The 22,319-nt window shown below is 39.0% G+C and overlaps 2 protein-coding genes and 1 non-coding gene across 6 annotated transcripts; 2 read left to right on the forward strand and 1 right to left on the reverse strand.

The window, feature by feature from the left end:
- Positions 1-6,574: 6,574 nt before the first annotated feature.
- Positions 6,575-12,948, forward strand: LOC137040381 (elongation factor 2b-like). The gene is made up of 13 exons (XM_067415934.1): positions 6,575-6,699; positions 7,957-8,171; positions 8,971-9,152; positions 9,301-9,512; positions 9,646-9,824; positions 9,900-10,005; positions 10,191-10,443; positions 10,553-10,748; positions 10,855-11,221; positions 11,305-11,658; positions 11,814-11,996; positions 12,084-12,216; positions 12,298-12,948. The coding sequence occupies exons 1-13, from the start codon at positions 6,697-6,699 to the stop codon at positions 12,489-12,491; spliced, it is 2,577 nt and encodes an 858-aa protein (XP_067272035.1). The 5' UTR covers positions 6,575-6,696; the 3' UTR covers positions 12,492-12,948.
- On the forward strand, positions 10,053-10,118 carry LOC137040826 (small nucleolar RNA SNORD37). Its single transcript, XR_010897990.1, has one exon. It is a non-coding gene; the product is annotated as a small nucleolar RNA SNORD37 (small nucleolar RNA).
- Positions 12,949-14,232: 1,284 nt separating the features above from the next.
- btbd2a (BTB (POZ) domain containing 2a) lies at positions 14,233-22,319 on the reverse strand. Of its 4 annotated transcripts, none has more exons than XM_067415937.1 (9): positions 21,787-22,319; positions 21,399-21,518; positions 20,602-20,758; positions 20,269-20,374; positions 19,983-20,180; positions 18,196-18,388; positions 18,002-18,089; positions 15,673-15,819; positions 14,233-15,257 (listed from the first exon to the last, which is right to left on the reverse strand). In XM_067415937.1, the coding sequence occupies exons 1-9, from the start codon at positions 22,284-22,286 to the stop codon at positions 15,096-15,098; spliced, it is 1,671 nt and encodes a 556-aa protein (XP_067272038.1). In that variant the 5' UTR covers positions 22,287-22,319; the 3' UTR covers positions 14,233-15,095. The 4 variants fall into 4 exon arrangements, with proteins under 4 accessions (XP_067272038.1, XP_067272037.1, XP_067272040.1 ...); XM_067415936.1 differs by having other exon boundaries at positions 21,697-22,319; XM_067415939.1 differs by lacking the exon at positions 21,399-21,518.

Raw genomic sequence — 22,319 nt, forward strand, 5'->3', positions numbered from 1 at the left:
CATTATTATTAGGATAATTATTAGTTTTAGAATATAAGTATTTGTATGTATTGGTAAACATGTTTATACAGTGCCTTGCGAAAGTGTTCAGCCTTGAACTTTGTGACCTTTTGCCACATTTCAGGCTTCAAACATAAAGATATAAAACTTTAATTTTTTTGTGAAGATTCAACAACAAGTGGGACACAATCATGAAGTGGAACGAAATTTATTGGATATTTCAAACTTTTTTAACAAATCAAAAACTGAAAAATTGTGTGCGCAAAATTGTTCGGCCCCCACAAGTTAATACTTTGTAGTGCCACCTTTTGCTGCGATTACAGCTGTAAGTCGCTTGGGGTATGTCTCTATCAGTTTTGCACATCGAGACACTGACATTTTTACCCATTCCTCCTTGCAGAACAGCTCGAGCTCAGTGAGGTTTGATGGAGAGCATTTGTGAACTGCAGTTTTCAGTTCTTTCCACAGATTCTCGATTGGATTCAGGTCTGGACTTTGACTTGGCCATTCTAACACCTGGATATGTTTATTTTTGAACCATTCCATTGTAGATTTTGCTTTATGTTTTGGATCATTGTCTTGTTGGAAGACAAATCTCCGTCCCAGTCTCAGTTCTTTTGCAGGCTCGATCAGCATTTCTTCCAGAATGGTCCTGTGGCTCCACCCATCTTCCCATCAATTTTAACCATCTTGCCTGTCCCTGATGAAGAAAAGCAGGCCTAAACCATAATGCTGCCACTACCATGTTTGACAGTAGGGATGGTGTCTTCAGGGTGACGAGCTGTGTTGCTTTTACGCCAAACATTACGTTTTGCATTGTTGCCAAAAAGTTCAATTTTGGTTTCATCTGACCAGAGCACCTTCTTCCACATGTTTGGTGTGTCTCCAAGGTGGCTTGTGGCAAACTTTAAACAACACTTTTTATGGATATCTTTAAGAAATGGCATTCTTCTTGCCACTCTTCAATAAAAGCCAGATTTGTGCAGTATAAGACTGATTGTTGTCCTATGGACAGAGTCTCCCACCTCAGCTGTAGATCTCTGCAGTTCATCCAGAGTGATCATGGGCCTCTTGGCTGCATCTCTGATCAGTCTTCTCCTTGTATGTTTAAAGCTTGGGAAATCTTTTTGTATCCTAATCTGGCTTTAAACTTCTCCACAACAGTATCTCGGACCTGCCTGGTGTGTTCCTTGTTCTTCATGATGCTCTCTGCGCTTTAAACGGACCTCTGAGACTATCACAGTGCAGGTGCATTTATATGGAGACTTGATTACACACAGGTGGACTCTATTTAGCATCATTAGTCATTTAGGTCAACATTTGATCATTCAGAGATCCTCACTGAACTTCTGGAGCGAGTTTGCTGCACTGAAAGTAAAGTGGCCGAATAATTTTGCTCGCCCAATTTTTCAGTTTTGATTTGTTAAAAAAGTTTGAAATATCCAATAAATTTCATTCCACTTCATGATTGTGTCCCACTTGTTGTTGATTCTTTCCAAAACAATTACAGTTTTATATCTTTATGTTTGAAGCCTGAAATGTGGCAAAAGGTCGCAAAGTTCAAGGGGGCCGAATACTTTCGCAAGGCACTGTTTTCTATTCTTGACATCTGAGCTGTTTAGAGTTATGAACATATACATTGTTTTTATCAGTTTTATAAATAATAAATATCAATGCTACAAATAAAAATATTTTATTATTATTAAATAATTGTAATTATTATCAATTAGAATTGAATTGATACTTATACTACTACTCTGACTTCTCCAGGCTGTTTTATTATTATTGAATAATTATTATCAATTATATTTTATTATAAGTTTACAACTTCTCTGACGTCACCCCATTTTTGTTTGATTGATTAATTGATTGATTGATTGATTGATAAAAAATGAAACAAATTTGTTTATATCCTGTTCTTGAGCTGTTTTGTGTCTTGCATTTATTCGTTAATTTTATTATTAACAACATTGAACTCATATTGATGTTAATAATTAAATATAATTGTATTATTATCAAGTGACAGACAACCTTCTGGTATCTCTCTTGAAGCCAACACAGAAGTAACTTACACTGCAATTCATCGTCTGGCCACTAGAGACAGGCTCCAAAGGGGAGTCAATTCCATATATACCGTATGTATTACAGCATTAAAAAAAAAAAAAAAACTATTTTACAGCATAGTACAAAAATAGTTTTTGGTCTATATAGCTAATTTTGCCCATCATGACAACTGTGAGGAGTGTGTTTTTTTCGTTTAAATTATGTTTAAAAACTCTTTTGTTTAAATTATATTAAGCTTTAAAGTTCTGCATAATAAAGGGCGTGGCCACTTGAGAGACAGGTGGATTGCCTCTGCTGCAGGTTGTCTGCTGTCTAATAGTCCACCTATGTCCTGCCTCTTTGCCCATTTTCGGTTATCCGGGAGTGATGAGGTGACACGCTGCCAAGATGACGACGGCCAATGGTAAAGATATGTTCACATCCTCTTCTTGACGTCGGAGTTTGTCACCTGTTACCTCAACGGACACATTGTGTCTTCTCTTACATCTCATTCTCCATCTACTATAATCTGAAGGTTGTCTGGCTATTACCAGACCAAGCTCAATTTAAGATTGAACATTGGTCTGGGGAGTCTGCTCTGTATTTTCAAATGAGCATCATTCAAATGACGCAATTAGTCCTTCAACCAATCAGACCACAAGCGGCGTGAATGATCACCAACCCATCGCTTCTCTATCCGTCATCATGTTAAACCCGCCAATAGTTTGCCAGGTGGAAAAGCCAGTCTGTGATTGGTTCCTGCAAAAGTGTGACAGAAGCAGTAGAAATGAATGTACAGGTTTGGTTTACTGTTTATAAGCAAGCATGGATGCGGTCATCAGCTAAAGCACAATGTCATTTGTATGCAGGTAGCTTTAAACAGGCACCATTGGATTCAGGTCCACTGTGTTTAAACCATCAAAGTCAGCAGCGCCAGACACACAATTCAAAGCATCAACTGCCTATTTAAATAGCATTCATACCACAAGAGACGCAATTACGGCGGAATTCTGACATGGGGTTTCAACTTCTGGGAATGTTTAAAGCAAAACTCAAGGACGGACTTTTCTCCTGGATGTTCCCCCCTCAGCAGTGTCTTTTCCTTATATAACCATTGTTTACTAAGACCTTTTAAGACATCTCAGTTACGCAAAACTCAACGGTAAACTAAGATATGAATATGAATGTGCTATGCAGATTTTCTGTACCGTTTTAATTAAGCCCTAATGACTCAGACAAGGACATTTGCTGCTTTACAAAAAAAAGCGGGGCAACCTGTCAATCACATGAGATCACAGCAACAGCAATCAATTCCTAATGGACTAAATGAAGTCCCGCCCTACATTTTTTCTTGTTCGAGACACTGTTCCACTAAGATATACGTCACAATAGGGAAGAAAAGACTGGTTGTGTCTGAAAGGCAGCTTACTTGTTGTTTCGCTACCCTATCAGACAATGAATTTGCAGATAGTGTTTGTTTACGCATGAAGGTATCTCACAAAACTAATTTCAGACAGACTTCTGAGTGTTTTAATGATCTAAAGCAAAGTAGAGCAAGCTTTAGTGATAACTAAGTGAATACTTAATAACTACAATGCTATTTTCTCACTAGAAAGTGGAAGTGGAAAATCTTGGTCAAAAAAACACATTTACACACAAACTGAACACCAACCACTACTTTCATATGGAGTCTTTATTTTTTAGCCTAAAGAACAAACTGAGCATTGATAAAGGTTTGAGCTTCCACAAGAACCAATGAAGCTACACACGTGTTTGTGTCACAATGCTATAAACATTCATTCAACAATCCTTGTGTACATAACGGATAAGAAAAATCTTATTTCAATGAAAAACCAACAAAAGTGTGCTGTCAAGTAGGGAATTCTTGGAATGTCAATTGATGTTTGTTTTTTTTATCAATTTGAACGCTATATCTAACAGCCTGGAATGCTCTTCACTTCCGGTAAGGTCAATATACACGCTCTGTACGTGTAAAGACATCACTTCTGGTACACGATCTGGCGTAGTTTGCACCAACGCCAGAAGTGAATCTCGTACACGACGCGAGAGCGTGTATATTGACCTTACTGGAAGTGAAGCGGCTGTTGGATATAGTGTTGTAATTGAAGTAAAAAAAATGATATAAATACGGCTCGATTTCTCACACAAACTGATCGTTTTGTGTCTTAAGATATCAATATGTCGTCATGAGTCACAGGGCTCTTTGTGCACGTTGTCTAAGCATGTTTTTTTGCTCTCATAGAATTGTTACCCATTCACATGCATTATATGACTGGCACACAGCAACGTTTGAAGTTTAAAAAAAGGTGAGTCGTGTTCTACTGAAGAAACAAAGACACCTACATGTTGGATGAAGGGGGGTAAGCAGAGAAACAACAAATTTTCATTTTTGGGTGTACTATCCCTTTAATTTTTTCGGTGAACTAACCCTTTAACTAGCTCAAGCAGCAGCAACCAACATTTCATGAATGCGCCATCTGAAAAAAATATATGTTTTCAGCTCACATTATTTATAGAGACTGATTCTTTTTTGCTACTGAGGTGATTTGAAAGCTCATGCGCCTGACCAAGTTGCTCTTTTCTGTCACTAATGATTTCATCTCAAGACTGATGGTTTCTTGTGTCACTGTCAAAAACTGTCTGTTCTCGGTTTGGTTTAGAATGGTTCTGTTCAGTAACCCTGTGACCTTGACTTGGTTCAAACCTCCGATGTCTTCTTTTAACAGGTTGTTGTCACATAGACGGTATAAGAGCTCAAATGCATTTGTGTGCCAGTTTTCTCTACTTCACATTCAATCTGCGTGGGCGCTGTAGCCATCTGGATGCGCCAGCCCCTCAAACCCGTAGCTGTAGAGAATAGCCCGCAGACAAACAAAAATAGAGCACAAAATAAGTGTCTAGAAATGAAACATTCTCGCTCTGAAGTGCAAAATCTGTCATAGTTTAGCTGAGTGCATGCATTAAGCTGCTCTGATGGCCTTGGCTTCAAAGCAAATGCACGACCCAAACCAAACTGTGCAATGTGCTGAATCATATATTCACTCCAGCTGTAATATTGTTTATCTAGCAGCTTTAGTGGGTTAGAGGACTGCCATTAAATGTAAATCTTGCAAACAGTTTGGTGTTTGAGGGCTCTAAATATCCTGAGTTTCTTTGTTCTGCTGAACACAAAAGGAGATATTTTGAAGAATGTTTCTAACAAAGCAGATAGAACAACCATTCACTACCATAGTATTTTCCCCCTATAGTAGTGAATGGTTGTTCTATCTGCTTGTTTACAAACATTCTTCAAAATATCTTCTTTTGTGTTCAGCAGAAGAAAGAAACTCAGGTTTGGAACAACCTGAGGGTGAGTAAATGATGACATAATTGTAATTTTTTGGGTGCACTATCCCTTTAAAGAGTAGATGAGCGCGGGGCACAACCTTTTCGTTGTAACACGCATGGTTTAAAACTTTCCACACATGCCAGAATGACGGAACTTATTGTGGTTTATAGTTGCAATATCAACGTTATTATAATCTTTAAAATATATTATTATAATCTTTGGAAGATACTGAACATTTAACCATAGCAAAACTACATTTATTACTCAAGTTTATTTGTCATCTCTGTTTTTGTGTTTATTTAAAATAAGACAATCTGACATTATTGTAATCTTATCTGTTATTTAACCCGTTCTAAAATGCTGATCTAACCAGCAGAAGACACGAGTCGCAGTTTAAATCATATGGGGTGTGTTGTACTACTGCGATACAACGAGCCCCTATTAGAAATATGCATTATATTATATAATTGTATTAATTATTTTGAGAAACCGAAATGTGAGAAGGGTGAATAAAAAAAGTAAATGTTCAGAAATTATTAATTTGTATTGTTTTGAACTATGCTGTATCTGTATTTAGCTATGTGTTTGTTGTCAAACAAAAAAAAAAGTATATTTTTAATGATTAAAAATATTTCAGTTTATCTTGTGGCTATAGCCTATATATTTTATTAGCTATAAAAGGTTTTAAGCTATCATTTATCCATGTTACATGTTACATTATCTTTCAAATATATCCCATTTAGAATCATCTGCCCACAATCATGTTGTCCCAACTGCATGAGAAATTCAAGTGATTGATAGTGTTTAAAACTGAATGCAAGTGATGAGGCGCCACCTTCTGGCCGAATGTCTGTTTTATTCTGAATAAATATGAAGGAAACAGTTTAAACAAATATAAATGATCGATTTCCTATAACATATAGTGGATTCTGATTGTATACAATAAACTATAATTTTGTAGCCATTTAATGAGCATGTCATTTGATAATTAAATTGTATTTTATCGGCATTGTATACCCTGCCGCTATATATAATTATCAGCAATGGCTATTAAAACCCCATCTCAATCGACGAGTAATAAGAAAATCACTTTTCTGTCATCTGTCAGGAGAAAATTAACAGGAAATACACCTTTAAATTTGAGCAGTGTCCCCGACGTCATTACGTACAATACGTACAGCGCGCGCTTGGTATATATTTGTGAGCGTTGACGTCATCGGTCTCTTCCCTGCCTGTGTTCAAGCGTGGCAGGCGGTTTAAAACATTGGGTTCGCCAATAAACGAATCCAAAAACATCAGGCAAAATGGTAAGTGGATATATGAACATATTTACTTTATGCGTTAATAACGTTGTAAGGTTTAATATTTTGTCACGATTTAAGTGCTTTAAGGACTTGAATAGGACCTAACAGTAAATATTCTGCTCATACGCTAACGTTAAGTTTATCAGAAGTGTTGCATTTAAATGAACTTCTACTTAGTTAAGAAAACACATTTTATTTACTGGGGAAAAGAGTTGTTATCAAAACTATAATATCTGATTTCACGGGTTTTGTAACGTAATACTTGCCTACATCCTTGACACGTTCTGCAGCAATGCCTAAAAAAAACTTTGAACAAAAGTTTTGCACAATGAAGAAATCATATTCCCAAGTCAATAAAATATAATCTCATATGTTATGCTATGTTTCTTGTAGTGGGCAAGCAGGACAGTTTTTAGTTTGTTTTTTAACCAAACTTTGTGTGAAGATGATTCTCAATTGTTATGAAATCTATGACCGGTAATTCATAGACAGATTAATAAAATACAATTTTACGTTATGCAAAATCTGGGTAAAATGGCCATAAATGGGTAGTCCCATTAAATGCATTGTGTTTGCACCAAGAACGCACAAATATGCAAATTAGATATCATGTAATGGAAAAAAAGAATTGTAGTAATCAGAGTAATAATTGGCAACAATATTTTTATATTGAATATTATTGTATAGTTGATTTCCCTATTGGTTTGTTGTTTCTCCCAGAATGTTAATGTGTGAAATCAATGCCTTGTTTGACATATTTTGATTAAGATGCCCCATAACCCTTTACTGAAATGTTGAAGTGGCAAACAGTTTGAAAATTTGCTTAGTCAGATAATGTTATCATTTCCATGAGGGTGCTACATTTGATTACTAAATTAATGTCAGTCATTTTTAAAATCCAAGGAATTTTTAAACCTCCAAACATTTGGCATCTCTGAAAAGCCCCGAATGTGCTCTTTACATGACATCCAGACCAAAATTGTGACATGTATGATTCTGGTGAAATTAACAAAAATGTCCACTACAGAGGACACAATTGTATTCTTGAGCATCGGGAGGATTATCTTGCATGCTATGACTGAATTAAAACATAGCTTTACTATTACAGTTAGTACCTTAATTTGTTTAGACCAGTGTATAGTCTGTATATAGTCCAAAACCATTGCTACTTTTGGGATTGAATGCACATTTAGGAAAATAACCTTATTTAAAACTACAAATATGCAATATTTTGAATCTTACCCGTTTTCTCATCCCTAGGTGAACTTCACTGTAGACCAGATCCGTGGCATCATGGACAAGAAGTCCAACATCCGTAACATGTCTGTGATTGCGCATGTTGATCATGGCAAGTCCACTTTGACCGACTCGCTGGTGTCAAAAGCTGGTATCATCGCTTCAGCCCGTGCTGGTGAAACCCGATTCACGGATACGAGGAAGGATGAGCAGGAGCGTTGCATCACCATCAAGTCCACGTGAGTTAAACACTTCCTTTCTTTGTTGTGACCCCTAAATGTCTAGATGCCGATGTACAAATTTTGGGAATTAAAGGGCTAGTTAACCCAAAAATGAAATTGATGTCATTAATGACTCACCCCAATGTTGCGCCACACCCGTTCATCTTTGGAACACATTTTAAAATATTTCATATTTAGTCCGAAAGCGTATGCAAACTATGCTGTCCATGTCCAGAAAGGGAATCAAAACATCATCAAAGTAGTCCATATGTGACATCAGTTAGTTCATTAGAATCTCTTGAAGCATCCAAAATACATTTTGATCAAAAAATAACAAACTATGACTTTATTCAGTATTGTTTTCTCTTTTGTGTTTTTCAATCCTTAAATAAAGATTCAAACGGTTATGAGTCAGCGTATCGATTCATGATTTGGATCACGTGTCAAACTGATGAAATCACGTGACATTGGCAATCTGAATCGATTCACCTAATTCATAACTGTTTGAATCCTTATTTGAGGATTGAAAATGAACACTGAAGAGAAGACACTGCTGAATAAAGTGGTAGTTTTTTTTTTTTTTCCGGGGGACCAAAATGTATTTTGGATGCTTGAGATTTTAATTAACTAACTGATGTCACACATGGACTACTTTGATGTTTTTATTACCTTTCAGGGGGTGGAGAGTATAGTTTGCATACACATATCTTAAACTGTGTTCCGAAGATGAACAGGAGGTGATATAAATTTTATTTTTGGGTGAACTAACCCTTTAAGTGTGTGTGAACATTTAAAGAGATTAACTTTGCCTCCACAGTGCCATCTCCTTGTTCTATGAGCTCAGTGACAAGGATTTGGCCTTCATTAAGCAATGCAAGGATGGCTCAGGCTTCCTCATTAACCTGATTGACTCCCCTGGGCATGTTGACTTCTCTTCAGAGGTTACGGCTGCACTGCGTGTCACGGATGGCGCATTGGTGGTGGTAGATTGTGTGTCTGGTAAGTGTGTAAATTGTCATTGTGATGTTAAAATGCTGTTTTGGTAATGCTGCACAGTATTGTAGAAGATATGAGGACTAATCACTTGCATTCTGAAACGTTGCTTTTTTCAGTGTAATATTTATTGAAATGTCAATTGTCCTTGCAGGTGTGTGCGTGCAGACTGAGACTGTGCTCCGACAAGCAATTGGTGAGAGGATAAAGCCAGTATTGATGATGAACAAGATGGACCGTGCATTGCTGGAGCTGCAGCTGGCCCCTGAAGAGCTTTACCAGACTTTCCAGCGCATTGTTGAGAATGTCAACGTGATCATCTCCACCTATGGCGAGGATGAGAATGGACCCATGGGCAACATTATGGTGAGTGCCGCATGGCTCGTTCATGTGACCTTTAAAAGTTTTAAAGAACTTATACGTCTGTGATTCCCTGGGTTGAATTTTAGATTGTCCTAAATATTTCTAAATCTTCTACTGTTTAACATCCTGCTCTTAGATTGATCCAATTATTGGTACTGTTGGCTTTGGATCTGGACTGCATGGATGGGCCTTCACTTTGAAGCAGTTTGCTGAGATGTATGTGATGAAGTTTGCTGCCAAGGGTGAAGCCCCACTGGGACCAGCTGAGCGGTGCAAGAAGGTGGAGGACATGATGAAGAAGCTTTGGGGAGACCGGTAAGAAAGGCTGACCCAACAGAAAACAATGAATGTAGTGTTTCTATTATGTAACACCTTATGGTATGCTTGCAGGTACTTTGACCCTGCTTCTGGCAAGTTCAGCAAGTCTGCCACCTCACCAGATGGCAAGAGGCTTCCCAGGACTTTCGCTCAACTGATCCTGGACCCTATCTTCAAAGTGAGAAATCTGCACTGAGTGGCAATGTTATACTTGTTATTCAAGCCATTAATGATGATTTATAAATTCTTCACTTTGACCTGATTGTCTTGATGATAAATTTCAGTCTGATGTGGCTTTTATTAACCACAAAGGTTTGTCCTCCATGTGCATATAGAAATTATATGGTGCTCTTTCTACTGTAGATATTTGATGCCATCATGAACTTCAAGAAGGAGGATACTGCCAAGCTGGTTGAGAAGCTGGACATTAAGCTAGATGCCGAGGACAAGGAGAAGGAGGGCAAGCCCCTGCTAAAGGCTGTGATGCGTCGCTGGCTGCCTGCTGGAGAGGCTCTACTTCAGATGATCACCATCCACCTTCCCTCACCAGTAACTGCACAGAAATACCGGTGTGAGCTGCTATATGAAGGACCTGGAGATGATGAGGCTGCCATGGGTATGTTGTGCTCATAGAATAGTGAAACTGCAGCTAAAAAATGCTTCAATCGCTTCTAGAATTAACAATTTTCAAAGGTAGTTATATTTCAAGTCTTCGGTTTTCTCAGGCATCAAGAACTGCGACCCCAAAGCACCTCTCATGATGTACATTTCTAAGATGGTTCCGACCACTGACAAAGGTCGTTTCTATGCCTTTGGTCGTGTCTTCTCTGGCTGTGTGTCCACTGGCCTGAAGGTTCGCATAATGGGACCAAACTTCACTCCTGGAAAAAAGGAGGATCTTTACCTCAAACCCATTCAAAGGTTGGTTTTTAAAACAAGCTGGTTTGTCACCAAACAGAACTAACCTATTAGTTTAAGATGGATAACTATTTATTGGAGGTGCTTTACCTGTTTTTGCATCTTTCAGGACCATTCTGATGATGGGCCGTTATGTCGAACCTATTGAGGATGTGCCTTGCGGCAATATTGTGGGTCTGGTAGGTGTGGATCAGTTTTTGGTAAAGACCGGAACCATCACAACTTTCGAGCAAGCCCACAATATGCGCGTGATGAAATTCAGTGTCAGTCCTGTGGTGAGGGTGGCCGTAGAGGCCAAGAACCCTGCTGACCTCCCTAAACTGGTGGAAGGGTTGAAGCGTCTGGCCAAGTCAGATCCCATGGTGCAGTGCATCATTGAGGAGTCTGGTGAGCATATTATTGCTGGAGCTGGTGAACTTCATTTGGAGATTTGCCTGAAGGACCTTGAAGAGGACCATGCCTGCATTCCCCTCAAGGTACCCTTGACTTCTCTAGAGTTGCACAAATTGGTGTGATATAATATTCATGCAGTCATTAATTATCTGCTCTTCTTTTGCAGAAATCAGATCCAGTTGTGTCCTACAGAGAGACTGTCAGTGACGAGTCCAAACAAATGTGCCTTTCCAAGTCCCCGAACAAGCACAATCGTCTCTTCATGAAAGCCCGTCCTCTGTCCGAGGGTCTTCCTGAAGATATTGATAAGGGTGAGGTTACTTCCAGGCAGGAGATGAAGGCTCGTGCCCGTTACCTTGTTGATAAGTACGAGTGGGAAATCACAGAAGCACGTAAGATCTGGTGCTTTGGCCCTGATGGAACTGGGCCCAACCTCTTGGTGGATGTTACAAAGGGAGTCCAATATTTGAATGAGATCAAGGATAGTGTGGTGGCTGGATTTCAATGGGCCACTAAAGAGGTAAGAAAGATGCTAATTTAAATGCTACACATTTTTAGTGTCCTCTTCTGTTTAAGGCCTGTATACCTTCCTGGAACTTTTTGACCTTGATTAGCTGGTGTTTCCTTGGTTTAGTTGTTTGAGTTATAACGCGTTTATACAATTTTGCTTTTTAGGGTGTCTTGTGCGAGGAGAACATGCGTGGTGTTCGTTTTGATGTTCATGATGTAACCCTACACACTGACGCAATCCATCGTGGTGGTGGCCAGATCATTCCCACAGCCCGCAGAGTGCTTTACGCCTGTCAGCTCACTGCTGAGCCCAGGCTTCTTGAGCCTGTTTACCTGGTGGAGATTCAGGTATGCAAGCAGTCACACATAACCTAGTTTTCCTTATGGTGTGTACCATACTTGTCATTGCACAACCTTTCTTCCGTCCATCTACAGTGCCCAGAGTCAGTTGTTGGTGGCATCTATGGTGTACTAAACAGGAAGCGTGGGCTTGTGTTTGAGGAGTCCCAGGTGATGGGAACACCCATGTTTGTGGTCAAAGCCTACCTGCCTGTCAACGAGTCATTTGGTGAGTGAAGCAGAAAGATCTTTTTGTTGTCTTCTCCCTTCAACGCATTGTTACAAGGCCTAAACTGTCATCTTAACACAGGTTTCACAGCTGACCTTCGCTCCAACACATCTGGCCAGGCTTTCCCACAGTGTGTGTTTGACCATTGGCAAATCCTGCCTGGGGACCCCATGGATGCTAACTCCAAGCCGTCCCAGATTGTGGCTGACACACGAAAACGCAAGGGGCTCAAAGAAGGCATTCCAGCTTTAGACAACTACTTGGATAAATTGTAGATTTATTTGAAAATTTGCATTTCCTCCTTCTCCCTCATACAGAGGGAGCGGATAACACTATAGGATAGTTAAGACTAATTCAAGCATTAAAATGACCATTGTTTTTTTTTAGATGCCCTATGCATGCATCTTCATTATGGATGAACAGGCTAACAATGGCTTTTCTCAGTTCCTAGTGGAATTTCAAGTTGATGTTTTGTGCTAAAACTAATGTAATGAATTGCAAAATGTATATTTAAATTATATATTTTACAATTTATGTACTGTGTACATAGCCTGTATACTAAAATGGATTTTCTATACTTGGACATATTTCTATACATAACTTATGACAATTCTATACATAACGTATTAGACATATTTTATTTATATATATTAGCAATCTACCTCCAAGTTGAACTGTGCTTCTGGAAGCCTTATCTGTGTAAGACTAAATTAAAGCAAAAATTATCAGCAATGCAGTGTCTTTTTTTCTCTCTCTCTATGGCCCTGTTCACAACGCAAGTCTTAATGCTCAATTCTGATTTTTTTTTTTTTTGCTCAGATCTGATTTTTTTTGTTTGGCTGTTCACATTACCTTTTAAAATGTGGCCTATATCTGATTCCAGTGTGAACTGTTTGAGGTTTCAAACTAACCGGCATGTGCAAAAGAACAATATCAATGACATCAGACGCAGCACGCTGTTGCACTGAAGTTCGGGAGGTTATAGAGGAAGTAAGCAAAAATGTTTGTGTAATGGAATCCATAACATTAATGAGCATGTACTGAAAAGAAGAACAAAAAGAAAACAAAATTGGTTATTTTGGCCTTTTGTCACATTCCTTTGGCACTGAAGCCATGTTTTTCTGCGTCCACGGTCTTCCATTTCGTGTGCTATTTTTTTTTTTCAAAAACAGCAGTTACGGTTAGTATACTTCTAGCGTAGCTTTAATTGAAGTATCTCCCCATATACTAATTATGTCTAACACCTCACTCTCCCTCCATTGACTCGCTCCATCGCTGTTCTCCATATCTAGTCAAGTTTTTAATGTTTGTGTCTGTTGTGTCTAGGGATAACTCGCTGGCACATAATTGTGACAAATTTCGACATTGATGTAAAAGTCACATCAAATCCGCCTTGGTTGTTCACACTGCGGATTCTTTGGAAAAAAATCAGATCTGGATCAGATTCAGGACCACATGTATGTGGTCTAAATCTGATTTGAAAAAATCAGATCTAGGCTAGATTTGAATGTTTAAATCAGATTTTGGCCACTTTTGCCTGCAGTGTGAACTGTTTTTATAAGCGGTCTTTGGTTTACATTTCAAATGAATGCGTACAAAGATTTGCTGCATAAAAATTAAGTCATTTGCAGTTTCTTCAATAAGCTATCCCTTTTTTCCACCTTTCATGTACCATGTTAAACTTGGTCTACTCTAAGGTCCATTAGACAAAGTCTAATTCCATGGTCTGCTAAGGCAATGACTTTGACATTTATGTGAAATATTAAACTTAAACACTCCACTTAACCCACACATTTGGTGATGGAGCAAGAATAAGCAAACGTGACGGGTGCTCTAGTTTCAAAGCAGTCTGACGCAATTTCAAGAAACCTACGACAACTTTTCTTTGCTCAGTAAAGACCAAGAAATCACAACCATTTAAACTAAAATTGCATTAGCAACTGCCACTTCCAAATATGAAATGGTTAGCATTAACCATTGTGTATTCTGCATAAATTGATCCACTGTGACCCAAACTAGGGTTGCAGACTTTAATTAAACATACAGAAACAAGACAAGGACATATTTACAGGGCTTACTAAGTAAGCATTGGTACATTCATGAAGCTGTTTCCTGTTCATCTTCCTTAACATCTCAAGAAAATATGCTAATTCTGTAACAGTAACTTAAGTATTTCACTGCAGTCAATACTTTAAAGATTTTATACATAGTGGCATTGAAAATGCAAGTGCTCTTGTGGTTTATCGTTATTAACAAAATGGCCCAACTATGGTAAAACACCATATAAACATCTACTGTTCACACTGCCATCAAAAAAAATAAATCAAGTTTCACCTCTATCAAGGGGTGCAGGCCACTCAAAACAGGTACATAACAGTCAATTTTACACTGAATTGAAGTCTTAAGATGTAGTGTACTTTCCCCTTTCTTGTTGTTGCGCCTGGAACTGAAGTGCATCAGTGCGATTTGAAGGGCCGATAATCATTGAACAATCAAGGGTCAAACATGGGACCAAAAGAAACACCTGATGTCAACATTCAAATAAACAGCCAAACGTAGAAAAAAAATGACGCCTTCTATAGAGTTACTGTACCTGTAGTTGATCATTGCATTGACGAGTTCAGCTATTTGTTCATTAATTAGCATTGACATTGGCTGGTCATAACATCAAAGTGGTACTATGAGGTGCTACTCGGGAAGAAACAGAAACTGTACCCTAAGTACACTTTGAAGGACTGAATTCTCATGCTTCAAATCTTAAAAACAAAAGCCTTTAGAAATGAGAGATCAGTATTTGGTCGCCGGTCTACATAGACCAGTGAATTGGCCACAAAATGCTATGCAAGTGTCCTCAATTGTGAGATGATTCTTCTTGGTCATTATGTGTAGAAGATGACCTCTGGGATTTGTCCATCCTCTACGGAAGTGCCGTTGTTGTTTCCTGCCGCATAGCAGAACGTAAAGCAGGTCTTGGTACCAGTAGCAGGAGCTTCGTGTGTGACTTTACGCATCCCCTTGGTCCCATAATGAGAGTCTGGTCCCTGCAAAAGCATGAACCAAAAAGTTCATTTCAAATTAATGGAATATGAATGACAGAATAATTCACAATATACTTAATTAATTGTAATTAAGCTTATTCTTTGGTAAGAGAGGGTTTTAAGGAACCTAAAAATGTGGTAACTCTGGCAAAAAAAGATATATCGTCTCAGACAGAAATCAAACCAAACATAGAAAATTCTCTTGACAAACTTGAACCCAATGCAAAATCTGCTTGGAGTAATCATTTGCCCTCATGCAGGCAATCCCATTTCACAGATTCCTATTGAAATGACTAGATTTCGACACAAAAAAAACATGATTCGCCACTATTGCATGTGATATTTATAATAGCATAACAGCATATAAAGGACCTAAAAGCTAATAGACAAAGAAACTCCCATTCTGAGTCTGTTTTACCTTGAGGGTGGCGCAGGCAATGTAGTTGACGCTTGGAAGAATTTCCACAGGCTCCTTGAACATGACTCGGAAGGTACTGGCTGTTCCATCGCAGCTGAAGCCTGTGTCATTCTGACCGAGAACTGTGTTGCTGTCTGTATGTATTATCTATATTAGAGGAAAACATGCACCATTACCATGAGCCTACCACCCATTGATCAATACAGAGAACTGGATTGCTCATGATGTCATAAAAACGCACGCCGCCATATTGGTATTCCCTGGTAAGCTCACGTGTTCCATTGAATTAATAGGAAATATGATTTTACTGAGAAAACGCTGCCTAATGATACCATTTTTATATCTGAAGTCTGCTAGCCTGACAAGCCAGACCCACATCAAGATGTTGGGTCTGGAACTCACCATGAACAGGGCTCAATCTGAGGGGCGGGATAAACGGTCGTCTTTCAAACTCTGCACGCAACTGGATAGAGCTACAACCAACCAGAGCAACGTGAAGCGGAGCAATGTGAATTAAACTTATGCCGTATCCAGTCGGATACAACTCTCAACAAATCTTCCCTTCTTAAGAATGACTTCAGTGCCGTTCTTTGTTCTTTTCTCAAATAAAAGCATAACTCCAAGTCTTCCAGAGTTGTGGCCAATGCAGAAAGACCGCCGTTCGCCAGCTTCTTTGTTTACAAGTAGCACGCAACTCTGCCGTCATTTTGTTAAGCCTGCCCACCGACTCGATACATGATGTGATTGGCCTAAACAGAGTTTGGTTATTCCAGCTCAGAAGTCTATTGAGAGTTGCTGGACTACATTCAGGGCAAATTAAATTTGCTGCTGCTAGGGTGCGTCTAGATTTCGAGGCTAGAAGTCTGCCTGTACCTTCTAAAAAAGCAAACGTTCTAAACATATAAATGGTTATTTGTTTAAAGTTGGGAAGTTCACCTGCTTAAAAATTTACATTGATATTCATTACAGTAGTGAACATCAGCTCGGCACGCAGATAAGACGCTTATTATGTATATGTGTATATATGGCGTATTACACATTTTAAAAGTGCGCTGAAATCTGAATAAAGATTATTGCTTTATAACCTGCTTTATGGCCTTGTACTGTTGTGTGTTGTAGTATTGTTTTTATTTATACTGTAGGCTAACTGCAAAGGTTTCAACATTTCGAAGCAGTTTATGATTTAAACAATGATTTAATTAATTATTCAACAATATATAGCCAACAGAACACTTTACTCGAATGGAAACTATATTTCGAGTAAAATGCCATAGAATTTGCACTGTCTTTGAGAGTCTGAAATAGATAAAATATATGCATCATAACTTATTCAGAGAAATAACGGTGACTGCTTTATTTCCAAGATAAATGTTGAATTTTAATACAATAAAGTGCAATATAGTAACAGAGGCTTGTATTAATATTTATTGTATAGAATATTCAAATTAATTTCTGCAACTAAACAGATATATTTTCATGTTTTATTTTTCTTCCATAAATACATAAATTAAAGATATTTTTGTGTTAGGTCGGTTACCTGTGTTGGAAGTGAGCAGTACACACACAGCCACATTAGCCACTTTAATATACGACTTATCCTAAAACAAAAACTACATCCTGTGAGACTGATTTGCTGCAAATCATGTGACTTTAGGTCAGTGTTTTGGCTATAAGTCAATGATGCCCTCTGTCGGTGTTGAATAGTAAGATGGCCGCTCTAACACTTCCGGTGGCTAGACCACCTGCTGGCAGTTTAGACCGCGATGAGCAATCCAGTCAATTATATAGATCAGTGCTACCTCCACATTTTTACACTTCTAAGACTTCTTAAATGTGACAAAATGCTATGTAGGTCTAAACTATATTTTCAGGAACAGAAATAGTAAATCAAATGTAAAATATCACTGCACATGTCTTCACTCTATAAATATAGATGAACCCTTATTAAAGTTATTCAAAATAAGAGCAATTATTTTCTGTCTTTTTTGATAAACATAAAACCAGACAGCAGCAGGAATATTAGGCTGCCATCACTTTAAAAGTCGCACGGATCCAATATACTGTTACACATGCATCTCATTTCTTACGATTTTAAGACGAGACCAACTGTGTTTATGATGATAATACAAAATAATATCATCATTTTGAAAATTTTGTGTGAATATATCCATTCATCTTCTCAAGTGCGTAGTTACCAACTTTCGCTTTAATATTTAAGTTGGCATTGCCTCTTTTAACCTCTGTGAAGATACAGCACTGGCCCCAGTGTCTTCGGGCAGTCCTTATTGTCGAGCCCTAATTTTTTTTTTTGAAAATGCTTGCTTCTCACCTGGATGTTGACCTGATAGTCAGTTGGACCATGTATGGACCCATAGAGCCCAAATCCCACCACAAATATTCTACGGTTCACTGAAAACCTGTAAGAAATTGAAATGCAAGTGTACAACAGTTATTAGCATTTCACCTATATCAGGTATACAAAATGGGTCAAATCAGTTGATGGTTTCAAAAACACAAGCTTACCGGATACGGTCACTTGTTCCGCTGTAGCCCCAGCGGCTCTCCACCTGACTGAAACGTGTGATGCTGCACTCTTTCCCTCGGAGGCAACAGCGAGGCCGGTCAATAAACTCCACATGTGGTTTCGGATTGACCGTAAAATGCAAGAACAAACTGACCACCTCCCGGTCTGTGAGTATGCCAGACTGAGCTGGACCTATCACACACATAGATTAGGTTTAGTTCTATGGCTGTCGCAAATTGGGAAGTCTGTTAGCTTAGACCAAGGGGTGTCATACAATCCAATTACTTTTACTAGTGATGGTGAAATAAAGCTCTGCGAAGCACTGAGGCTTTTACCTCAACTGTATAGAAAAATTATTCTTTACTCAAAGCTTTTCAACACTGTGTACACTAACGACATTGTTTGTCCCAGACGACCCAGCCATGCATTGCTTCAAATAATAATTCCGTTTGCGTTAAGAAAAAAACTATTTGTATTAAAGGGAAGGTTCATCCAAGAATGAAAATTATCCCATAATTTACTCACCCTCATTATCCTAGATGATTATGACATTCTTCGTTCAGATGAATACAGTTGGAATTATATTTAAAAAATGGCCTGGCTAATCCAAGCATTTTAAATAGGGCCGGGACTTTACCACATTAATTAAGATTAATTATGTAAAAAATAAATAATTTTAACCACACTTATTTTTGCACCGCGGAATGTTTTTCAATGAATGTGTTTCGATGGACCGATTATACTGAAACACCAACTAGCGTTCACGAGTCACGACAACAACAAACCATAGAGAACATGAACGAAGAAACTGATGAGACCGCTTTGCTTGGCCCCGTGGATGGGAAAATTTGTTTTAAAAAACGAAAGGATGGAAGCGTCGACAAGAGCATGGTTGTGTGCAAGCTATACAACAAGGAACTTGCGCATCACATCGAGCCTCAAATATCACAAATATGCTTTTGCTACACTTGATGGCAAACATGGTCTTATGTCTGCTGGTCTGAAATAAATAAACAATATTTTGTAGATTAAGCTTATGTATTCAGTCATTATTCAATGGTATACTAAAAATCCATGTGAAAAATTACTTCTCACCGTTCTCAGGTCAAATATTTATATGCAATTAAAATGCGATTAATTAATTACAAAGCCTCTAATTAATTAGATTAATTTTTAATCCAGTCCCGGCCCTAATTATAATGGCCGCGAAAATTTTTATAATGAATGGATGCACTTTTTTGGGCTTCAAATGTTGGGCTGCCATTTGGAAATTTTTTAATATAACTGATTGTATTCGTCTGAAAGAAGAATGTCATATACACCTAGGATGGCTTGAGGGTGAGTAAATTATGGGATCATTTTCATTTTTGGGTGAATTAATCCCTTTAAGGCAATACAAATATTTAATCTATATAAATGTTAGTCTTTCACCTGTCATTACTTAACTTATTAAGCTAATAAATGTGAAAATTTGTATGAGTCTGAATATATGTATGAAACATTAATACATTTACAAATTAATACAGCAACCAATTGTGTACTGTAGTGTTGTGCAGTAGGCTACTGTAGACAAGCAGCCTTATTCACATAAAACTGTTGCCCTGCGAGTCATGTGGTTGTGTGCAAAAACAAAGTCAAAACAAATCAAGCTCTGATACAGTGCTTCAATGTTTTAGATTTTTTATATATACAAGCTTTGAAGCCTCTGTTACGAACATCACAACTCGAGCTTTTATTACAGTTAGCAACATCAAGGTAAACTGGCATCAAGGATCTGATAAATTACCTGCCGCAAACTCTTCAATAGTCATGAGCGGGAAGCGAATAAGGGAAAGCGATTTGCCCAACACTCTACGCTTGTTCTCCGGCGTGGGCTGTAACTGTTGCCTTTGGGCCTCAGCGTCCGCCCAACGAACCGCGGCCCCGAAGAGACGCACTTCCCGTACACCCAGCGTGTCTCTCTCCAGAACTGCCATGAGGGTGTCTGCACAGGAGGGAACATAAAGCGATTTATTTCTAATCCACTTTTTTGATTGTATTTTGTTGTGATATTTGATACTTAAGAGCAATACCAAGGTCAATATCTGTGAAGCCCTCGGCGGCTAGGGCATCAGCGGTGTTCTTGTCGATATTTTCTAAGCAGAGACTAGCCAGCTGGGGCTCGTCAAAAAGCCGTGCCTGAAAGCAAAAGGAACCATGTTTTCATATAATCTATAATAGATTGTCCACAAAAGCAGACAACAAACACACTCAATAAGCTCCAGGCTCTGTTTGCTAGAATTTGAAAGGGAGTTGTCAAACATGGGAACTCAAGACGGCCGGGGGAACAAACCTGAAACAAAGGTGGCGTTCAATACGTCAGTTCCAGTGTGAGCATGAAATTTGACTCAAAGCCCTGTGATTACCTGGGTAAGCAACATAAACGCATTGTCAGCACGTAGATTTTTCTTCAAGAATTCGACACAGTGGGCCTCGAGTGCAGGTACTGCATACTTTTTGGCTGTGTACAGTGTGGTCATAACGGTCTCTGGTCCAATTTGCACTTCATCCGAGTATAAAAATCTGTATTTGCAAAAGGAAGCAACAATTACAGACTGACAGATTCACAGAAACACATAAGCCATCTGATAGACAGTCTGTCAGATAGATAGATAGATAGATAGATAGATAGATAGATAGATAGATAGATAGATAGATAGATAGATAGATAGATAGATAGATAGATAGATAGATAGATAGATAGATAGATAGATAGATAACAGAGTCAAAACAATAGACAGACTAGATCGATCAGAACATTGGGCAGACAGATATAAATAGACAGACAGACATTATTGATCCCTGTTTAATAATGGTATGAGACAACTTCAGTCCACAGTGTCTATTTAAAAAATGCTGGTTAATTTTCCCTTGACAAACATTTACCATGGTAACTATTTCCACCAAAATATCAGTCATAGCCACCACAATCATTTAAAACTAACAAAGACCCAAAAGCGTCTCACACTGTTGCAGGAGACTAGTTGCAAGCAACACTGTATGATATATCGCGGTATTTCGTGATAAATGTTTGTAAGGGTCTGTTGACTGCAGTTCAATGGCAGAGGGCACCTGAAGGACGTTACGACAACAGGGGTCAACACACAGAAGAGCAGTACAGAGCAAACAGCGTGCAGCGAAGCATTACGCGGCCCATTCTTACTTGAGAAGGGCTAGAAATGCAGCCGGTTCCACATCTGGCAGTTCAATTTCGGTCGACGTTGTTGCCATGCCACCGTTGAACATGGCATCAAAGACGGCACTTCCCACAGCGAGAGCAAATCTGCGAAGAGCAACGGGATCGGGCTGTAAATACGGCCATTTGAGGATTAAATATGGATTTATCCTCGCCGAAATAAATGCTTTAAATTTATTAATCGAGCGGAAGAGTTTGGCATAAGCTTTTTATTGCAATATACAATTCTAGTAAAACATATAAACATACCGCTATTCATCCCTACCTGTGCGCTGGAATGCGCTGCACTCCCATTCCCTTCCCAACCAAAAAATGGACGTCACTTAGCACTTCGTTGTTAAACAAAAATGCAAACCTTTCTTTCACTGTACTTTTTGTCGCTTGCCAGTTGTAGACCGGCTCTCGATAAACCAAAACCGAAGCCGGGCTGCTGGGAAGCGAGGGGACGGCGGCGGACGCATCGGTGGATGCGGTAGACGCGGATGAGGAGGATGATGATGATGTCGCCGTCATGTTTGACGCAGCGCCTGAAGTCGCTCCGCTCTGACCGATCGACTGCCGAGAATTGTTCTGCGTGCTCGGCGTGCTTCTCACCGCAGACTCGGCGCCTCCGCCGTTTTCCGGGCCCGATTGAGGGTTCGAATTCCCCGCGCTCCGGTTAATCCCCCCGGCTGTACCCATGGATCCCCCGTTGCTCGCGGGCGAAGAATGGGCGCTGTTGCTCGGCGGCGCATTACCTAGAGGCCCCGAATTAGTCAAGTTTAGACATGAGGATCGGCTATTGCTTTCACCCGCAGCCATCTTGGATGGTGAGCACTGCAGGCTTTGCTGGAATAAACATACACAACAGCGCATAACCAGAAATACTGGCCAAATGACTGCCTTCCC

The sequence above is a fragment of the Pseudorasbora parva genome, chromosome 14, assembly GCF_024679245.1.
Source record: "Pseudorasbora parva isolate DD20220531a chromosome 14, ASM2467924v1, whole genome shotgun sequence".
Classification (NCBI taxonomy): Eukaryota; Metazoa; Chordata; class Actinopteri; order Cypriniformes; family Gobionidae; genus Pseudorasbora; species Pseudorasbora parva.

Bases quoted from the DNA above. Each gene is read 5' to 3' on its own strand.
- LOC137040381 (XM_067415934.1), top strand. The intron at 9,153-9,300 runs GTAAGTGTGTAA...TTGTCCTTGCAG, and splicing joins GGTGGTAGATTGTGTGTCTG to GTGTGTGCGTGCAGACTGAG. The intron at 11,659-11,813 runs GTAAGAAAGATG...TTTGCTTTTTAG, and splicing joins TTCAATGGGCCACTAAAGAG to GGTGTCTTGTGCGAGGAGAA.
- btbd2a (XM_067415936.1), bottom strand. From the start codon at position 22,286: ATGCGCTGTTGTGTATGTTTATTCCAGCAAAGCCTGCAGTGCTCACCA. The intron at 18,389-19,982 runs GTAATTTATCAG...TGTGTGTGATAG, and splicing joins TATTGAAGAGTTTGCGGCAG to GTCCAGCTCAGTCTGGCATA. The intron at 15,258-15,672 runs GTAAAACAGACT...ATGCTTTTGCAG, and splicing joins TTGCCTGCGCCACCCTCAAG to GGACCAGACTCTCATTATGG.